This window comes from Rhinopithecus bieti, unplaced genomic scaffold (assembly GCF_001698545.2).
Source record: "Rhinopithecus bieti isolate Rb0 unplaced genomic scaffold, ASM169854v2 scaffold_41745, whole genome shotgun sequence".
Taxonomy (NCBI): domain Eukaryota; kingdom Metazoa; phylum Chordata; class Mammalia; order Primates; family Cercopithecidae; genus Rhinopithecus; species Rhinopithecus bieti.
Genome location: NW_016816918.1, coordinates 94,433 through 109,666, shown reverse-complemented (window position 1 = coordinate 109,666; position 15,234 = coordinate 94,433). Strand labels below are relative to the sequence as shown.

The following is a 15,234-nucleotide window of genomic DNA, read 5'->3' as shown; positions in this document are numbered from 1 at the left end:
TAGGGTTATTACTTACCATGCTTTCCAACCTCCCTTCCTGCTTTCTTCAGCTTTATCTGGATGCTCTCTCACCTTTGTCATCCGGTCACAGTTCACTTGGTCAGGTTAGCTTGTATCTGAACAAACACTTTCTAATTCTTGAGAGGTACACTCCATCACTACCTAGCAGCTTGGATTCCAAGCCTATCATCTAGAAAGCAAAATCTTACTCATCATCGATGTGTTACCATTTGTTCATTTCTTAATTTCTTCGTTCTTTTCAAAGCTACATCCTGTGCCTCTAACTCTTCTGATTTCCTCTCCATGACTAACTTTTATGTAGTGATTTTTCTTCTAATGGTGCCATTCATTCCTAAATGAATCAGCACCAGTGAGATCACATTTAATGATCCTTGACACAGCTTTGATGAGATTCTCACACTTTCTAGATAGATGTTTCTAAAGAAAATGCATCTACTGATTAGCCATATTCAAGCAGAAGTTATCACCACCACCATCACTACTAAGTCTCTTATTTCCCAGGGGATTCACAAGTCACTGTTACTGGTTTGTGTTTCCTTTCCAGAAAGCCATGTCCAGTGTTTCTGAAATAAGGACGGTAGCTATATAGAGCTCCAGTGGTGCAGAACTGGTACATGTCTCTGGCACTTCATTGTAGAGTCAGTCTGAGGATTTTCATACCTCTTGGCATTCTGTTGTATTTTCAGTTGGAATTCTAATCCTTAGAGATTCCTTTGATTAACTCTTAGCAAACTGCCTTAATAAACTGCCTAATCTCCCAGACTCCAATAGTTTACTTTTTAAACCACCTTATTCTTTCATGGTCCGGTGTTTACTTCTCTGCAGGCATAGTGGGTTGTTAGCATTAGCAGGTCCTTCCCTAGAAAGCAGACTCAGGAGAAAAAAATAACAAAAAAAGACATTAGCCGGGTCCCTATTATCCTGTTCCTAAACAGCTGATTGTAATGTGCTTAGAAAACAAAGGAACTCTTGGGGAGTATTAGAGAAGCCCTCTTCTTTTTCACTTTCTGACCTTTTTGTTAAGGACAGATTAGCCTACTCTGAGCTGGACTTTGAGGGAACTGATTTACCAACCCTCTCTCCAAACCCATATCTCGCAGACTTTTATATTGCGGTAAGTAACCACTTCATCCCTCTAATTAGGCCAATCTCCTTGTACTCATACTTGATTCTTATCTTTTTCCTCATACCCTATGTTTTTTTTTCAAATCTTGCTTATTTTTCCTTCAAAACAGTATCCAGAATGTGATCCCTTCTCACTGCCTCCACCCATGAGTGAACTAACTCCAGGAGGAGGCACGTGTGCCCATCTGTTGATCTCAGTTGTGGGCCATCTAGCCTGGCTTTCCCATTGCTCATATGGAGCCTTGACCTGAGGGCAGATTAGGGAGAGAGGCTCCTTCATGACCAGTTCTACCTGATTCCAATGAAAGTCCTAGTTGCAGTCCAAGGTACAATGTCAGTTATGAAATTCATCCTGCAGACTAGTATGTCATTCTGAAAATAAACTCCCCTGTCTTTACTCAAATGTGAACCATTCTGTTTCAGGGCAAGGAGAAAAGAAAACATATAGAGTTTGTTGTTGCATTATTCATTTGATTACATGGTAATATACTAAGGATGTATGAGACTCACGGCAGCACTGGTGATTCTATGGAGCTTAATGCACTTAATGTGTGGTCACTGTCCCTCAGAACAGCTCTCTACTGTACAAAGAAAGAGAGCCCTAATATAGGGAAATGCAGTTACTGAAATATGGCTCATCACCAAAATGTTTCCAGTTCCGTATACCATCAGAAAGACTAAGGTCTGCAATTGTATTTGGAAAACTGGCTTTAAGAAAAAGATGTTACATTTATGTATTGGGACTGTTTAATTGCTTTACATGTACCAACTCACCTAATCTTCAAAACTATATCAAGTAAGGGCAAAGGCTAGGCTTAACCCCATTTTACAAAGACAACTGATATACAGAGAAGCTGAAGAATGTGCTCAGGGTCACATGGCTAGTGGCAGGTTCAGACCTAGTTTGATTTGCTCTAAAGTCCACCCTCTTTAACCATTATGCAACACTGCCTCTTGATTTAAAGAGAAAATTGTACAAAACATTTCCTTCTCTCTTTTTCTTCCTCTTCTCATTTTCAAACGCTCACATGTGCATAAACAGAAGATACTCAGCTGGCAAGGGTTGAGTCCTTTTCATGACAGCAGTTCTTGGGCCTTGACTCCTATTATCACTAACTTAATAGTATCTTGAGACTTTTCTCCTGTTGCGTCTCCTTTCTCTGGATCAAATCAAACAAGAAACAACAAGAGGAAGTGAGAGGAGATACTGGAGGCTGGTCTCGAACTCCTGACCTCAGGTGATCACCCACCTCAGCTTCCCAAAGTCCTGGATTACAGGCGTGAGCCACCGTGCCTGGCCTCTAGATATGCTTAGATACACAAATACTTACTAATGTTTTATAATTGCCTATAGTATGCAGTATAGTAACATGCTGTACAGTTTTTCAGCCTAGGAGCAATAGGCTATATTATATAGCCTAGGTGTGGTGTAGACTACATCATGTAGATTTGTATAAGTACACTGTGATGTTCACACAGTGATAAAATTGCCTAATGATGCATTTCTCAGAAAATATCCCTGTTAATACATGCTTAATACATGCTTATATTTTCCTTTAAGGAAAATATTAGGTTTTTTTTAAAGTTATTTATGAAATGATTGTATGCATATTTGCTTTAACTTTCTCAAACTCATTTTTAATGTATAGGATTAAAGTATCTCTTTTTAAAAGTGATTTTAAATATAATATAAAGTATGGCCAGCATGGTAGCACTTGCCTGTAATCCCAGCACTTTGGGAGGCTGAGGCGGGCAGATCAGCTGAGGTCAGGAGCCTGGCCAACATGGTGAAACCCCGTCTCTACTAAAAAGTTAACCGAGTGTGTTGGTGAGCACCTGTAATGCCAGCTACTTGTGAGGATGAGGCAGGAGAATCACTTGAACCCGGGAGGCGGAGGTTGCAGTGAGCCAAGATCACACCACTGCACTCCAGCCTGGGCGATAAAACAAGACTCCATCTCAAAAAACAAACAAACAAAAAGTACGTGCACAGTTGAGATTCTCTTGTACTAAAGGGTTTTAAATCTGCACACGAAGAGTATGATGTTATAGTTTGCTTATGTTATACATGTAATTAAGTCATACATTTTCTTAATTCTTTGATATTTCAGAGGAAGAGTTTTGAAGAAAACTGGGCATAGGCTCAGCAAAACCAAACAGAAGAGGAACAGAAAAAGAAACAAAAAGCAGAACAGTCAGAATAAAATCATGGAGGAAAACTCATTAGAATTCTTCAGTGATCTTACACCGGGAGATCAGGACCCATCTCAGAGTGAAGAGGAAGACACTGGAAAGACCAGAAGAGAATCAGAATATCCTTTCATTGGTGGTCTACAAAATGAAGTCAGAGATTTTGTGACTGGGTATAAAGAAAAAAGATGGAAAAATGAAGATCCTAAAGACAGTTTCCAAAACGTTATGTCTATAGTTGAATTGGACAACACACCAAAGAATTACCTCTCTAAGGAAGGTGATAACTTGTTTGTAAGTTTGTCACTGATGCCAGATGAAACCTCTGTTACTAGTCCAATAGTGACTCAAAACCTTTCCTGTGTAACAACCGATGACTGCTCTGGCATGAAGGTAGAAAAGCATATTAGAGAGAGGCATACCATAGCATTAGACACCCAGGACCTTGCTGTGGAAACTTCATGCTCATTTATGAAGAAGAAAGAAATAGTAGATAAAAGTCTCCCACGTGAACCCGTTTTGTGCCATCAACGTGGAATCAGAATGTCAGATAAAGTTTTAAGAGAGGAACAAGTGTATGCAACTAAAATCAGTCACTGGGCTTTTTTCACAACCAGTTTATCTGATGAAGATTTACAGCTGGGCTCTAACAGACAGCCCTATTTTGGTAGCTGGCCTGCAGGACCTCATAAGTTTATATGTGAACAGAGACCAAAGAAAAATAGAGCACATAAGTTGGCTGGGCCTGACAGCAGGGGGCAATGGATTCAATTGATTTTCACTTCGGTGGCAGCATCAGGACCAGGAAGCAGTCCAGAAATATTGACAGACAAACTACTGATAGGAAATGAAGATTTTTCACCTCCACCTGAAACTATAGATTCATTCATAGAAACAAACCTCTTCAGAAGCTGCTTACCTCAACTGGATATACCAAAGAATGCTTTAGAATCAACAAAAAATAAGAAAAGGAGGAAGAAAAGGATTTTCAATTTGGTACCAAATTTTTACTTATTAGGACAGAGTCATATCAGTGTAAAAGAAAGGGAGAAATGTGACCTGTTAACAAAAAACCATGGACTAAAATTACTCTGAGAGAAGAAAAGATAGAATTTCAGAAAGGAACAGTGAAGAGGAGAATAAGCAAAAACTTACGACCTTTGATCATCATCCATTGTGGTTTTACCTTGATATTATCAAAGCTCCCCCTTTAAATATTGGTGGACAGTGTTATTCTCATTGCCTGTCATTTAACAGACTAAGGTGCTCTGCGTCTTTATACAAAAATTATATTCCTTCTTTTGTGCTGCATAATATGTCTAGTGTTTGGAAGGCATCTTTTACAAACAAGAAACTGTTTTTGACTTTCGAATCTCAGACAACAGTAGGTAATAAACTAAATGATGCAGGGTTTATTTCCCCAGAAATTTTACGCAGTCATCCTTCGTGCTCTGTGGGAGTCACTTCTGATTTTCACTTTTTAAATGAAAGGTTTGATGGAAAGCTGAAAAGATGGGAAGAACCTAAGCAATTACCAGCTGAGGACAGCCAAGACTTAACAAGCACTAACTGTAGTTCCCTTGGGCTACCATTATCACAAGGGTTTGCCTTGCAACTAGTAAAGCTTTTTGGATCTCCAGGCGTTCCAATGGGTAAGTTGTTTTATTTTGCTAGAAGTAAAAGTCCAGTTTAACATATGTAAGTAATTTTAGAGTGTTTCTACGTGGTGGTTAGTGATCTCATGCAGCTTATTAATCTCGTGATGCTTTTCAGCAGTGAGTGAAGACCCGTAGCAAACGGTGCTTGATCTTCAAAGTCCCCACCCTTTGCTGTCGGTAGTCTTCATGTCTCCTTCAATGTCTTTGAGAACGTAGAATACTTGGGCTCTCAATTTCAATAGATACTGGGAAGAATGGAGGATGAAGTGGGCAAAAAGGGATTATGTAATCAGTAGAGATAGGCTGCTTTATTAATTTATTTATTTATGAGATGGAGTATCACTCTGTCACCCAGGCTGGAATGCGGTGGCGCGATCTTGGCTCACTGCAAGCTCTGCCTCCCAGGTTCACGCCATTCTCCTGGCTTAGCTTTCCAAGTAGCTGGGACTACAGGGGCCCACCACCACGCCCGGCTAATTTTTTTGTATTTACAGTTGAGACGGTGTTTCACCATGTTAGCCAGGATGGTCTTGATCTCCTGACCCCGTGATCCGCCCGCCTCGGCCTCCCAAAGTGCTGGGATTACAGATGTGAGCCACTGCGCCCAGCCCGAGATAGGCTGCTTTAAAAAAAAAAAGAATTTTTCCCAGCAGCCATTTATTCAAATAGGGGAATCCTTTTCCCCATTTCTTTCTTGTTCTCTCAGGTTTGTCAAGTCAGATGGCTGTAGATGTGTGGCATTATTTCTGAGGACCTGTTCTGTTCCATTGTCTAGATATCTCTGTTTTGTAGCCAGTACCATGCCGTTTTGGTTACTGTACCTGTAGGTATATGTTTTGAAGTCAGGTAGCGTGATGCCTCTAGCTTGTCCTTTTGACTTAGGATTGTCTTTGGCAATGCGGGCTCTTTTTTGGTTCCATAAGTGAACTTCAAAAGCAGTTTTCCAATTCTGTGAAAAACCATTGGTAGCTTGATGGGGTGGCAATTGGAATCTATAAATAACTTGGCAGTATGGCCATTTTCACGATATGCATTCTTCCTATCCATGAGCAATTGGCTAGCCATAAGTAGAAAGCTGAAACTGATCCTTTCCTTACTCCTATAGAAGATTAATTCAAGATGGACTTAGGACTTAAATGTTAGACCTAAACCATAAAACCTAAGAAGAAAATCTAGGTAGTACCATTCAGTGACATAGGCATGGCCAAGGACTTCATGGTTCTAAACCACCAAAGCAACAGCAGCAAAAGCCAAAATTGACAAATGGGATCTAATTAAGACTAAAGAGCTTCTGCACAGCAAAAGAAACTATCATCAGAGTGAAAGGTCAACCTACAGAATGGGAGAAATTTTGCAAACCTACTCATCTTGACAAAGGGTAATATCCAGATTCTACAAAGAACTCAATGCAACAATATACAAGAACAAACAAACACCCATCAAAAAGTGGGCAAATGAAGGATATTGAAGAGACATTTCTCAAAAGAAGACATCATACGCCAACAGACACATGAAAAAATGCTCATCATCACTTGCCATCAGAGCAATGCAAATCAAACCACAATGAGATACCATACTCAACAGCCAGTTAGACAGCAATCATTAAAAATCAGGAAACAACAGGTGTTGAGAGGATGTGGAGAAATAGGGAAACACCTTTTACACTGTTGGTGGGATTGTAAACTAGTTCAACCATTAGGGAAAACAAGCTATGTGCCGAATTCCTCAAGACTAGAACTAGATGTACATATGACCCAGACCATCCCACTACGTGGGTATATACCTCAAAGGATTGAAAATTTTCTACTACAAAGACACATGCACACGTATGTTTATTGCGGCACCCTAAATTCATGCAATATGCAAGATTGGAACACCCAAATGTCCACTGTGACAGACTGGACTTCAAGAAATGTGTACAATATAAACCATGGAATACTATGCCGCCATAAAGAAGGATGAAGTTTGCATCCTTGTAGGGACCATGGATGGCAGCTGAACCATCATTCTTAGCAAAAACTAGCATAAGATGAGAAAACCAATCACCGCATGTTTCACTCATGTAGGTGGAAGAAACAATGAGACACTTGGACTCGGGAAGGGAACATAACACACTGGGGCTCATTCATGGGGAGTGGGAGGGGGAGGGATTGCATTTGGGGAGTTATACATGAAGTATAAATGCAGAATTGATGGGTGCTGATGAGTGATGGGTGCACACACCCAACCATGGGCAACAGTAGACATATGTAACAAACCTGCACGTTATGCACATGCTTTACCCTAGATTGAAGTATAATAGAAAGAAAGAAAGACGACGAAGGACAGAACAGAAGAAAGAAAGAAAGAAAGAAGAAAGAAAGAAAACCTTCTACTTTCTTTTTCTGTTTTTTGAGGCAAGAGTTCTTGTCGCCCATGGCTGGAGTTGTAAATGTGCACATCTCGGCTCACTGCAATCTCCACCTCCCAGGTTCAGCTTATCCTGCTGAAGCCTCCTGAGTTAGCGGATTACAGGCGTCCACACCATGGCCCCCAGCCTAATTTTTGTATTTTTAGTAGATATCGGGTTTCACATGTTGGCCAGGGCTGGTCTACCAACTTCCTGACCTCAGGTCAATCACCCCCTCAGCCTCCCAAAGTGCGGAGGATTACAGGCCTGAACCACTGTGCTGGCGAAAAGTAACTGTTACTTTCTGCTTATTTTGTTGACACTGGCCTTTCCTTTCTGCATTCAACAATTATGGCGCCCAAATACAACATTAGTAATATGGGAGAATTGGCAAAGATTACATGAAGGAGATATCTGAATGAGCTGAATTGCTTTTTAAAGGCAGTCGTATAAGGATGCCTCGAAGGCATGAGGTGGAAGTCTCGACTAGTTGACTGAAAAGGCTTCCTTCAGGCCCTCTTTAAGGTTGTCTTTTTTTTTGGGCTGGTGTGGTGGACTCATACCTGGTAATCCTAGAATTTGGGAGGCCAAGGCAGGATGATCACTTGGAGGTCGAGGAGTTCTGAGACCAGTCTGGCTAACATTGGTAAAACATGCTCTACTAAAAATACAAAACAGCCGCGCATCGCTGGCACTGTGCCTGTAATCCTAGCTACTTAGGAGGCGAAGGCAGGAGACACCACATTGAACTGGAGGCAGAGGTCACAATGAGCCAGAGATCACACCACTGCAATCCAGCCTGGGTGAGAGAGTGAGACTTCCATGTCAAAAAAAAAAAAAAAGATTGTTTATTTTGGAATGAAAAAATTTACATGTGAAGTAAAACAGCAAAATATATGTTTAATATTCAACTAAATTCTTTTTGGGCCAGCCACAGTAACCGACTGTTTCAAAAAAAAAAAATTTGTCTTCAATCATGAGCATGAGTTTAAGACATATGTCCTTTATGATATTTATCCAATTTTCCTTATCTGTAACTCAAAGCTGATGCTTTCTAATGCTCTTCCTTGGGACAAGAAGCTTGTAAGACTCAAGAAGCCAGAGCTCCGATTTTTCGTAGTTTCTCTCATCTGTAATTCTTCCTGTTGTTCTATACCTCTCAGGGTTCCTGGCGGACCTGTCCGTCTCAAAGCTTGTCACCCTGAGTTTTTACCTTGGCTCCTAAGCTACTGATGTCCAGAGAAATTGTGGTCCCCGCCACTGAGACCAAGATTGACGCAAGGTCCGTAGGCCAAGGAGTCATAATTATCAACCTGCTCTTGGGCTCTGCGCATCATATTTATCATGTGATTTGGTAGAACTTGTGAATAATACATCTTGACTATTTGCTGTAATTTTTCTTTTTCGTCTTCTTTTTTTTTTTTCTTGAGACAGAGTCCACTCTGCCGCCAGCGCTAGAGAGCAGGTGGTGAGGATCTTGGCTCAGGCCCAACCTCTGCCTCCCCAGGTTCAGCGATTCTCCTCTCAGCCTTCCAACTAAGTGGGAGTGCAGGCGCCTGCCACCAGCACCCAGCTAATTTTTTTTTCTCTTTTTGTAGTTCGCTTAATAGGGATGGGTATTCACCATCTTGGCCCGGCTGGTCTCCAACTCCTGACCTTGTGATCCACCCACCTCGGCCTCCCAAAGGCTGGATTACAGGCGTGAGCCACCTCACCCAGCCTATGGTGCTGTACTGTTTCTACCCACCTACAATAACCAAAGAAACAATACCAATTTTTCAAAGTAAATGCATTTGCTTTGGGGGAGCTCTAAGGTGATAACTGAAGACGTTTTAGATCTGGGATCTTAGCCCAAGGGCCATATTCAGAACTTCGTATGTAAAAATTTTTGGGCGTTATTTTGTGCCATTTTTGGGGGGAGGTCCTGGAGATTTTATCAGCTCCTCAGAGGGGTCTATTCGATGCAAACAGATTAACAATCACGTGCTTTGAGAGGCACAGAATGCATGAAGGACACTATTGTGAAAAGATTCATGCCTCTCTTACCTTGAATGCCACGAATATCATCATCAACATGATCAAGCATCCGCCTAATTTAAACCTGTCAGAAAGCTTTTTTAAGGAAATAGACCTCATTCATCAATACATTACCTTGCTAAATGGGAGACAAGACAACATAAACAATTACTGCACATAGAAAAGATAGAACTGATAAGCTATGATATTTTATGAGCGCATTAGTAGTGCTAAAAGGATTGTAGAAAGAATTGAGGTTATAGTTCTGTCTGGAATGCCTTCATGTGGAAGTGCATTACATAACAACTGTATACAAGGCGAGAAGAAGTGTAGCTCAAAAAGAAAAGCAGAGGGAAAGAATTCATATTGAATGGCGTGTACTTGAAAGGATAAGAGAAACCATAAATAGGGCTATGAAGCAATTTGTTTGGCTAGAATTGGACGGGCCAAGCTCATGGTCCAGTGGCTTGTAAAATAAGGCAAGAACACAAATGAATCCTAGTATTGAGGAGTCTGGTTCGTGTTTACTATTGAGATCTGAGACAAACTCCAGCTTTAAGACATCACCAAAATATCTTTAAAGAACACAGACTTTTAACGGTATGGTGTTAGATATCAGGTTTGCATGTCTTCAACCCAGTTAAGGGTATATAAATCTGTGTGACATTAGAGATGAGATTAGTTCTTCTTTTTTTCAAGCAATCCTTGTTGCCTGATGCTAGTGGTTCCTTGACTGGAAGAACACTAAAGATGATCTACTTGCGATGGAAGATGTCAGTGGAGGTATATATGTTTTTGTGTGTGGTGTTGTGTGTGGTGTATTATATATATAGTATATATATTTTTTTTTTTTTTTTTTTGGAAGGGGTTTCACTCGTTGCCCAGGCTGTAGTGCAATGGCACAATCTGTGCTCACCACAACCTCTGCCTCCTGGATTCAAGCGATTCTCTTGCCTCAGCCTCCCTAGTATCTGGGATGACAGGCATGTGCCACCATACCCAGCTAAGTTTTTGTATTTTTAGTAGACACGGGGTTTCTCCATGTTGGTCAGGCTGGTCTCAAACTCCTGACCTCAGGTGATTCTCTTGGCTTGGCCTCCCAAAGTACTGGGATTACAGGCATGAACCACCACACCTGGCCAGTGGAGGTATATTTTTATGGCTTTCAAATAGAAACTGCTGTTCTATTCTCTACTTCTATGAGATTAACTTGTTAGATTTCACATGAGTGAAATCATGCAGTATATATTTTTCTGTGTCTGGCTTATTTCAATTAACATAATTTCTTCCAGGTTCATCCATGTTGTTGCAAATGACAGAATTTTCTTCTTTTTTATGGCTGAATATTATTCCATTGTACACGCTATGGTGTTCATTGCACAGCAGGGAGGGTGACTATAGTTAACTATAGTTAACACTAATGCATTCTATATTTCAAAATAACTAGAGGAGAGGATTTTGAATGTTCTGACTACAAAGAAATAATAAATATTTGAAGTCATATATATGCTGATTACCGTGATTTGATCATTATACAATGTGCACATGTATCAAAACACACTGTGCTCATAAATATGTACAATTATTTTGTGTCAATAAAATTTTTTAAATTATGGAATAAAAAATAAAATTTATCAAACTTGAGAGAAGTGCTAGATACCTTAAATTAGAAAAAGAATATATATGGATGGGGATGAGTGGATAATATAGGCATGTTTCCTTTCAATTAGTCCCAAAGAGAAAGTTGCATGTAATTCCCTAACTTTGTGGAAGAATATACAGGTATAAGGACTCACTGGGGATGACTAAGGCACCCACTGTAGGAGAGTCCTTTACTCTTCATTGCATCTTTTCTCCTGTCCAGCTCTCAGTCTTATCCATTATGATAGAGTAACGGCTACCAATTAGATTTGTAGTTACTTGACTTGGAAGCACCTTCCTATTGTGATCTGTGGTCCACAGTGACAGACATGACTATTCTGAGGGCTGTTCATTTTCCAGGTAGCTGGAGGAGGACTGGCTTGGAAGGTTAGAAGGATGATAGAGAATCTGGAAAAGCCAGTACTTCACCTAACCTAGTGGGGGTGCCTGGGGTTCTGTTCACATTAGTTGGTTATTATTTAAATGTGTCCAGAGGCAATGCTAATGGGTACATTTTGAAATGAACAGTAAAATCAAATTTTAGTGAATCATTACAGAACTAATAGTTCAGGATAGTAGGTATTTTTTAACTGTTCTCATAAACACCATTATGGGAAAAGTAGACTCATTTTGTCTGTCCATTTAGTAAAACCAAATACATTTTTTCTCAACTTCTTGTTTCTCCTTATTCCCCATGGAGACTTTATTGCTACTTAAAACACACATACACACACACACAGAGCAATATTTTAAATGTTTAAATTGACATTTGTGGCCAGGCGTGGTGGCTCATGCTAATAATCCCAGCATTTTGGGAGGCCAAGTTGGGTGGATCGCTTGAGGTCAGGAGTTCGAGACCAGCCTGGCCAGCATAGTGAAATCCTGTCTCTACTAAAAATAAAAAAATTAGCTGTGTGTGGTGACACTTGTCTGTAATCACAGCTACTTGGGAGGCTGAGGCAGGAGAATCACTTGAGCCCAGGAGGCGAAGTTTGCAGTGAGCCAACATTGTGCCACTGCACTCCATCCTGAGCGACAGAGCAAAACTCTGTCTCAAAATAAATAAGTAAATAAATAGATATTTATGGTTATTATATTTCTTTCTTTTTTTCTTTTTTTTTTTTTTTTTTTTTTTTTTGAGACAGTCTCACTCTCTCACCCAGGCTGGAGTGCAGTGGCATGATGTCAGCTGAATACAACCTCTGACTCCCAGGTTCAGGAGATTCTCCTGCCTCAGCCTCCCAAGAAGCTGAGACTACAGGCATGTGCCACCACACCCACCTAATTTTTGTATTTTTAGTAGAGACAGGGTTTTGCTGTGTTGGCCAGGCTGCTCTCAAACTCCTGACCTCAGGTGATCCACCCACCTCGGCCTCCCAAAGTGCTGAGATTGAGCCACTGTTATATTTCTTCTGTCATTTTAGGAGTGTCCCTACATGAGTAAAATGACAGTGGAAACTTAACTCCAATGCCAAATATTAATATTTTATGTATTTTATTAATATGTTATGTATTTTAATTATAATTTCTAGAAAAGACAGAAGAAGATGGTTGAAAAATGAAAATTCCTTGAACTGTAAGTATGACCTAGAGACTGTAAGTATGACCTATTCTAGAGATCATAAAATAGTTAACGTTGACGTTATTTGGTTGTAATAGCTCATATGTATTATAGCACGACTGGAGAGTAAAATATAAAAAATGAAGTTTGTTACCATAGCAACCTTGTGTGCTTATTGTGCATGTGATGTTTTTGTTTCCTTTAAGTCTAGATATTTTTTGAAATACAACAAAGCTTAGATTGTTGCTCCCAAATTTATTTTCCCACTTTACTGGTTAGAACATATTTTACAGCGTTCTATCAATGCACAGTTTATGAGACATTTCCCCCCTTGGGTTGATATGTGACGAGGGCTGGGAATTAGGGGTGTAGGTTCTATTTAAATATTAGGTTATCTAGGAGAAGAGGTAAAACATATAGACAAGTTCATGTTCTATTTTAAACTTGTCATCAAGCTGACATTAAAATAAACACATAGCCATTTTTTTCAAATGCCTAAATTATGAAATAAACACAGCTGCTACGATTTCAGTGCATATATGTCTGCATCTGATAAGAATTGAATGCACTATGCACTTACTATACGGTTTTTTCATTTTAACTTATTTCTAAGAGTATTCTACTTTCCATTTCTCAACTAGAAATACATGTATACCCTGTAAAAATGTTTTTTGTTTGTTTTAACCCTGCTTCCCCTGAAAGAAGAGGAAGAAGAACTGAAGATTTGGGAGAGGAGGTTAGAAATTTGCAGGGGTCACTAGAAAAATGTGGGATAAATATGGTACAGGAGGAGATAAGAGCCTATGAGGAATTCCAGAGCAAGGAAGTGAAGACCTTCATTCAATTATTCAGCAAATGTGGCTGGGTGTGGTGGCTCACACCTGTAATCCCAGCACTTTGGGAGGCTGAGGCAGGCAGATCACCTGAAGTCAGGAGTTCGAGACCAGCCTAGCCAATATGGCAAAACCTCATTTACACTAAAAATACAAAAATTAGCCAGCTGTGGTGGCAGGTGCTTGTAATCCTAGCTACTTGGGAGGCTGAGGCAAGAGAAACGCTTGAACCGGGGAGGCAGAGGTTGTGGTGAGCTGAGATCGCCCCACTGCACTCCAGCCTAGGCGACAGAGCGAGACTCTGCCTCAAAAAAAAAAAAAATAAACACTGTTCAGCAAATGTTTATGGAGCTGCCTCATGTCAGACACTGAAGATATAGCAGTAAAAACACCCCTGCCCTCATGGAATTTGTGTTGTAGGGATTAGAGTTGACGCCATAGCATGTTGGGCAAGGACTTGGCTGAGTGAGCCTCTAGCCTGCCTCTGACTGAAGTTAGATTATAGTGTGTGAAGTTCCCTAGATGGCCCCAACATGAGGAGAGACCAGTACAAGCAGTATGCGACAAGCGTGGAGATATTTTGCTGTGGCCAATTTCAGGAGTCTTTTCCATCGCTAAAATTGGTAGCTTTGTGTCAGGGACACTTTTGCGGCCATAATTTTTATTTTCATGTTGATCTCCCACATGTATTCTAAACTGTCAGGACTTCTCACAGAGCATTCTGCCCTTAATTATTATTTTTTTTCTTTTTAGGGAATTTTATGAGTGCTGTAGCTATGTGCAGATGTTTTTACAATTTTATTGAGAAAGGGCATCCTGTTTTGTGTTTGGCATTAAGTACTGACTGACCAGGCTGTCTCAAGGGTAAACAGAAATTTAGAAAGAGGGAAATAGCAGGAGAATCTGGTGGGCTCTGGGAGCCACAAGTCAGTGCCCATTTACAAATATTCTCTCTGCTGGTTGCCAGGGTGTTTAATGTCATGGTACTCCTTTATGGCAGTGGGGCAGGGTGCTAGGAAGAGGATGGGTCCCCATCTTAAGGCTCCTCCTGACTGTGTGTGACCCTAAACAGAGGACGCTTCTCAGAGTCCCAGTTTCTTCATTTGTAAAATATTTATCTTTTATTTATTTTTTTATTATTATTTTTTTTTGAGACGGAGTCTCGCTCTGTCGCCCAGGCTGGAGTGCAGTGGCCGGATCTCAGCTCACTACAAGCTCCGCCTCCCGGGTTCACGCCATTCTCCTGCCTCAGCCTCTCGAGTTGCTGGGACTACAGGCACCTGCCACCTCACCCGGCTAGTTTTTTGTATTTTTTAGTAGAGACGGGGTTTCACCGTGTTAGCCAGGATGGTCTCGATCTCCTGACCTCGTGATCCCCCCGTCTCGGCCTCCCAAAGTGCTGGGATTACAGGCTTGAGCCACCGCGCCCGGCAAAATATTTATCTTTTAAATGAGGATTAAATTAAATAACTTTGCAAAGTTATTAAATGAAAAAACTGGCCAGGTGTGGTGGCTCATGCCTGTAATCCTAGCACTTTGGGAGGCCGAGGTGGGTGGATTGCCTGAGCTCAGGAGTTAGAGACCAGCCCGGGCAACACAGTGAAACCCTGTCTCTACTAAAATACAAAAAAAAAAAAAAAAAAGAAATTAGCTGGGCGTGGTGGCACATGCCTGTAATCCCAGCTACTTGGGAGGCTGAGGCAGGAGAATTGCTTGAACCCAGGAGGCAGAGGTTGCAGAGAGCCGAGATCGCACCACTGCCTTCCAGCCTGGGTGACAGAGCAAGACTCTATCTCTACA

General features: G+C 40.8%; 1 protein-coding gene across 1 annotated transcript in view; it reads left to right on the top strand.

Moving 5' to 3' along the window:
- The window catches only part of LOC108517529 (uncharacterized), a 46,700-nt gene that overhangs the window by 23,547 nt on the left and 7,919 nt on the right, over positions 1-15,234 (top strand). Inside the window, 4 exon segments of the mRNA XM_017855518.1 lie at positions 3,258-4,427; positions 4,429-4,988; positions 10,100-10,182; positions 12,573-12,616. Coding sequence (XP_017711007.1) covers positions 3,258-4,427; positions 4,429-4,988; positions 10,100-10,182; positions 12,573-12,602 — 1,843 coding nt within the window. The 3' untranslated portion in view covers positions 12,603-12,616.